The sequence below is a fragment of the Neospora caninum genome, chromosome VIIa (assembly GCF_000208865.1).
Source record: "Neospora caninum Liverpool complete genome, chromosome VIIa".
NCBI lineage: Eukaryota > Apicomplexa > Conoidasida > Eucoccidiorida > Sarcocystidae > Neospora > Neospora caninum.
The window spans coordinates 2,148,617-2,153,779 of record NC_018393.1 but is presented as its reverse complement, the minus strand read 5'-3'; the positions used below and the strand labels follow the sequence as shown (position 1 = coordinate 2,153,779).

At 56.4% G+C, this 5,163-nt stretch overlaps 1 protein-coding gene across 1 annotated transcript; it reads right to left on the bottom strand.

Moving 5' to 3' along the window:
- Nucleotides 1-2,992: 2,992 nt before the first annotated feature.
- Nucleotides 2,993-4,627, bottom strand: NCLIV_021710 (conserved hypothetical protein; the record flags this gene model as incomplete). The annotated part of the gene is made up of 1 exon (XM_003882365.1): nucleotides 2,993-4,627. The coding sequence occupies one exon, from the start codon at nucleotides 4,625-4,627 to the stop codon at nucleotides 2,993-2,995; it is 1,635 nt and encodes a 544-aa protein (XP_003882414.1).
- Between the last annotated feature and the right edge of the window lie 536 nt (nucleotides 4,628-5,163).

Here is a 5,163-nt window from a genome sequence, read left to right as displayed (position 1 = left end):
GGCTCTGCGCGTGCCTGGCTGAGACTGGAAATCCGGTGGAGGCGTGCGACGGTTGTTGCACGGGACAGGCGCAGCGGAGCTCAGAAGATACAGGGAGGCTGGGGAACAGGGGAAAGACCTCGCGAAACGAGAAGCCGGAAGAGGGCTGTTTATTCGTTGGCGAAACGAGGCGAGGCAGACGGGCGGAAACCACAGAGGCATAAGGCTCAGAGAGAGAACGGATGAAAGAGGGAAACGTCCATCGGGAAAGCCACGGAAGCGCCACGGGGTTGAAGCGGACCAGGCGGTGAGGTGCCTCCGCGCGGCACACCGAAACATCCGCTGAGAGTGCAGCGCAGGCACAGAGAAACTGGAAAAAGACGCATGAGGAAAGGGGAAGGGGAGAAACACAAGGACAGTGTGAAGACGAGCGGATCTTTAAAAGAGATCTTCTCGGAACAGCACGCAACGTTACCGCTGTGACAAAGCACAAACATCGGTGGGTCGTGATAGTGCGAACGAGAGATTAGACTCGGAAGGCGTCCTGCGTGTGCGGGTTCCTTTGCAGCGGCGGGGCCACGGCGTGGTGGCCCTACGTGCAAAGTGGGGGTTTCCTGTCTAGGGGTTTTCATCTTTATGTGGAGTTTGAATTTTCGCCGAAGCACGCTTTCGAAGTCGAATCGGCGGCCGCAAAGCGGACCCGCGGGGATTTCGCGAGGGCCGTATTTCTTTTAAAAAGTGGTTTGGTGCGTCAGATAGCAACAAGAGCGTTACGCACACACCTACAGATGCACACGTTTCTGTAGAGGCGGCTATATATATATATATATATGTATGTATATGTATGTGTATATATGTATATATGTATACTATATATGCCGTATCGAGAGTGCGGAGTACATGGAGGTATATTTAAATACCCATTTTTATGGATATGTAGTTCGACTGATATATATATATATATATATATACCTCTGAAGACGTATCCAAGATGCAGCTGCATGTTGGATCGGCGTGAAGCTTCGCGGAGGGACGAAGGATGGGGGATCGGTGCGGCGGAACGTCGCTGCGACACTGGGGCGTGATGTCAGTCGCGAAGCGGCTGCGAACCGAGGAAGCGGCAACACGTCGAAGCCCCCGAAAGCCACGCAATTTTTCATCTTGTTTGGGTGAAAGGCTCGTCGAGGCTGCCTGCTGGGCTTCCAGAGGCGAGCCCGTTGTTAGTGAGAAAGCGGAGAAGGCCAAAGAGTATGCACACCACCTGCAGGTGTTGTGAGCGTATAACAGCGCGAGTCCGCATTCTCAGCCTTTATGAAGCGGCATCGTCTGAGCGCTGTTGCCTTGTTAGAAGAGGCTAGTGCGTCGGGTGTCGGACTGAGAGAAGCATGAGCAGGAGAAAGACAGTCGCGTGGCAGAGAAAGCCGTCGGTGAAGGGAACGTCCATGGCCTGTCAGTCGTGCACGATAAAACGCGTCGATATCGAGGTGTAAACAGGTAGTCTTTCTTCTTCGCATCCACGTCGTTTCATGTAGTCAGGTACGCCCACAGCTGCTGGGAGCTGTGGTGAGTGTTTGGGCTGTTTCTACAAAGACGGGGAAGGCCGTTTTGTTTCCGCGTTTTTATCGCTCGCCTTCGTGTTCTTGGCGTCTTGGCGGCCGTGTGTTGTGTGGCGTGCATCCTCGTGCAAAATACGTCGAAAAATTGAGTTTCGTGTTCCCTGGAACGGGCTCTCTCCCTGCATGAGTCGTGACAAACGGTGAGAGGCTCATAGGCCCTCGATGCAAAGAGATGCGCTGTGCCGGCGGTTTTCGAGTTACACACTGACGCGCACGGCGGCGTGCACATCCTACGAATGCGGGGCACGAAAGAATCAGGACACGCAGCAGATGAGACGAGGTGTTGGCGCTTTAGACGCAAAAACACGTGGTCCGTGCCCTCGTCTGTTGCCGTTTTGTCGAAGCAAACTCGGCAACGGAGCCAGAAATTCGATTCGCTTCACGATCGGCTCGGCAACCCGTCACTCCCGAGCCGGCTCCGATGCCACACCGACAAACGAACGCCATCTGGATCGTCCTCTCAAGGGATCCAGCTACGACGAGGAGACACTCAAGGAGCGGATAGTTAAAAGTGGCGGATGCTCCTTCCTCTGAGGAAGTACAGGGATGCTGGAGTCAGTGACTACAGCGATATCTACGGACCCAAGTAGTAGGGTGAGTGCCGCTTTTTACAGCACACCGATCGCATTGAATCTGAGTGCGGCGAACACGTGTATCATTCCTGAGTGATTCGAAAGCCATACAGGCGCACAACGAGGTCGATACTGTATAGAGTACGCTCAGCCAGACGGATCTGCGGAGCATCGGAGTGGATGAGGGTCGCGAGTTTTTTTGGTAACGTTTTTGCGGTTGTTGGCTCGAATGGAAAGACTTCAGAATAGGCAACACCAGCGCGGTACGCGTACTCGGTAGCTGGTCTCAAAGAGTACATCCGTTTTCCGTCGAAGAAAAAACACCCGCGGATCTCGTGTGGGTATCGAGCAATGTGTACCATCCACATGCCTAGCGAATCCGCAGTCGTCTGCAGGAAACTTTCAACTGGGAAGCAAGAGGCTCATCGCGTTTGTTTACAGAACGGATTTGCAGTGGTGGTCCCCCTCGGGCTTGGCTTTAGCATTCCAAATCCAGGAACTCACTTTTGCTGTCGTCGCCCCCCAAACGGGCACACGCACGACCGTTGCCGGAGACTTTTTGAACTCAAAAGCAGAAAAACGTGTCTTCCGCGTCGTTCTCTGGGGGCAACTGTCGAGCCGGAAAACGTTTCACCCTGAAAGCCTGCCTCTCAGCGTGAGGCAAATGTAGGCATGCATAGTCAAACTCAAATCGTGTACGCCAATAGGGCGAGGAAGACCGATTGAAGGCAGGACGTGCGAACGAAAAAGGATACCCCCACACCGAGCAAATATACGAAGACCCTTTGCGGCGCGTTCTGCCCAGGTTAGTTTCTGACGGTTCCACTACCCTCGTGAGGCTGTCTCCCCCTGCGGCAAGCTACACCGTTTCGTGCCCCATTTCTCACGTTCCCGCTTTACGATGACCAAGCGACTGGGGGCGGTGCTCGGAATCTGTCTAGCGCGCGTTTCGGCTACGGTGGGCCCCGCCGTCGTTCGCTGACGCCATTGACGCAGGAGTTTCACACCCCTTGCCACCACCTGTTTCAGATGGCTTTCCTCGAGTCTCTGCAGTTCGTCGTCGTGTTGCTGTGCCAGGCGCCGCTCCCGTGACTCGAGGAAATCCATTGCTTCTCGGTATTTCCTCTTGATCGCTGCCAAGTCGTCCTTGTGCATGCGGCGCAGCTCGGCGATCTTCCGCTTCAGTTGCCGCTGCTCGCGGGCATGTCGGAGCCGCAGGTAAAGCAGCTGAATTTCGTGCTCGGCGAGGCAAGTGCTTCGGAGCGTTTCGCTGCTCGCGCGAGGCCGCTGCAGGCCGCACCTCGGGCTGTGCTGGTCTGGTTGGTCGTGCACCGACTCCGAAGGCGAACCGCGAGTTCGGGCCCTCGAGAGAGGATCGCATTGCTCTCGACGAGCTGGCCGAGACGCAGAACTGTTGTGGCGCTGACGCGTCTTCGCCTGTGCGGCTTCGCTCTGAAGCCTCTCCAACTGGAGACCGTAAGAGCGAGAGCGGGAAGGAACCGAGGCGCCTTCCGATGACTCCGAGCGGACGCCTGCCAAAGCCGTGGCTACACCGCATTCAACTGAGCGTGTGTCTACCTGAGCTGTGTGGACCTGCTGACAAACTGGTGAATAGAGCGAAGGAGACGAAGCAGACCGAGATGCGAGCTCAGGTGTAGCGGGGGATACCGAAGACGACGACCGAATGCGCGTCGAGTCCGAACCCTCGAAAGGAGACATCACACAGATTTCCGACTCCTGTGTGCCCCCGTGTCGGGAGCACGTCTGGTGCTCTGAGAGCTCTTCCAAGTCTCCACTTTGACATCTTTCGTCTGCAACCACGCCGGCGTTTCCGCGCGCCTCATGACCAATGGCGACGTGCTGGATGTCCACTGGCCGACGTTTTGCGTCAGAAACCACAGCGGAGGCCTCCTGCCTCTCGAGCGCGTGAGAAGCCGAACCCATTTTCGCGCCCGGGTGGTCCATCATCAAGCGCGTATCTGAGGCGATAGTTACAGACCGGAGAGAGCGACGGGTGTCGCCGGATTCGCCAGAGGAGGACGTGAACGGCAAAGGAGGGTTTCGACGAAGATCACGGGACGACTCCAGGGGGAAGGACGACCGAATCCCTGGAACATCTGCACGCTCGCCGAGCGTTCGGGGCGTCGCGCCTTCGCTGGTCCCCGTGGATTGGCCACAGACCCCAGACACCTCGCTGCCCACAGTGTCGTTACCACCGGTTTCTCCTCGCCGATCCTTGGTTGTGGTCATCTTATCTTCACCCCGCGCGTCTCCCTCCGTTACGCCCCTCTGGCTTGTCAACAGCTCCTTCGTTCCTGTTGTTTGCCGACGTGCCTCGGAGTCCTGCGGTTGTTCCTTTCGTGTCGGATCCTGTGTTCCGCGACTGCCATCTCCCGCGCCTCCGCCGGCTTGGTTATGACGTTCACCTTCCCGAAATGTGTCGCCTCCCTCGCGTAACATGGCAGTCTCATGCGAAGTAGGTTTCGATCGCGAAGGATACTCTTGCGACTGAAGAAGCGTCGGATCAAAGCAGCCCCATACTTCTTCTGCAGTGAACTGTTGAAGCCTTGCGGACCGTCTCCGCCTAACCGGACTCCCCCCCCCTTCCTCATTCGCCCCTGTCATCCGTGAAGAGGCTTTTCTACCCAAGGCCGCTACTGCGTCACGAAGTAACGCAGCAGTTTCCGTAAAACAACATACTGCCAGGGCATCGGTACCAGGTAAGAGAGAAGGATTTCCATCAGAGCTGACAACAGGAGGCACTGGCTTTCCGGTAGTCGCCTTCGGCTGTCCCTGCGGCTGACCCTTCCGACGGCTAGCCTTCGTGGTGACCGGTTCAAAGTCCCTGGATACGTCTTCCTCATCGGAAGCAGAAAATGCGATTTCGTCCAGAGAAAGTACAGCAGGAACCGAATCATCCGGGGCGGCCGTTGCGCCACCCCCACGAATCCAGTGATTCTCACTGTTTGATCGTGTTCGGTGTTTTCCCTGCTTAG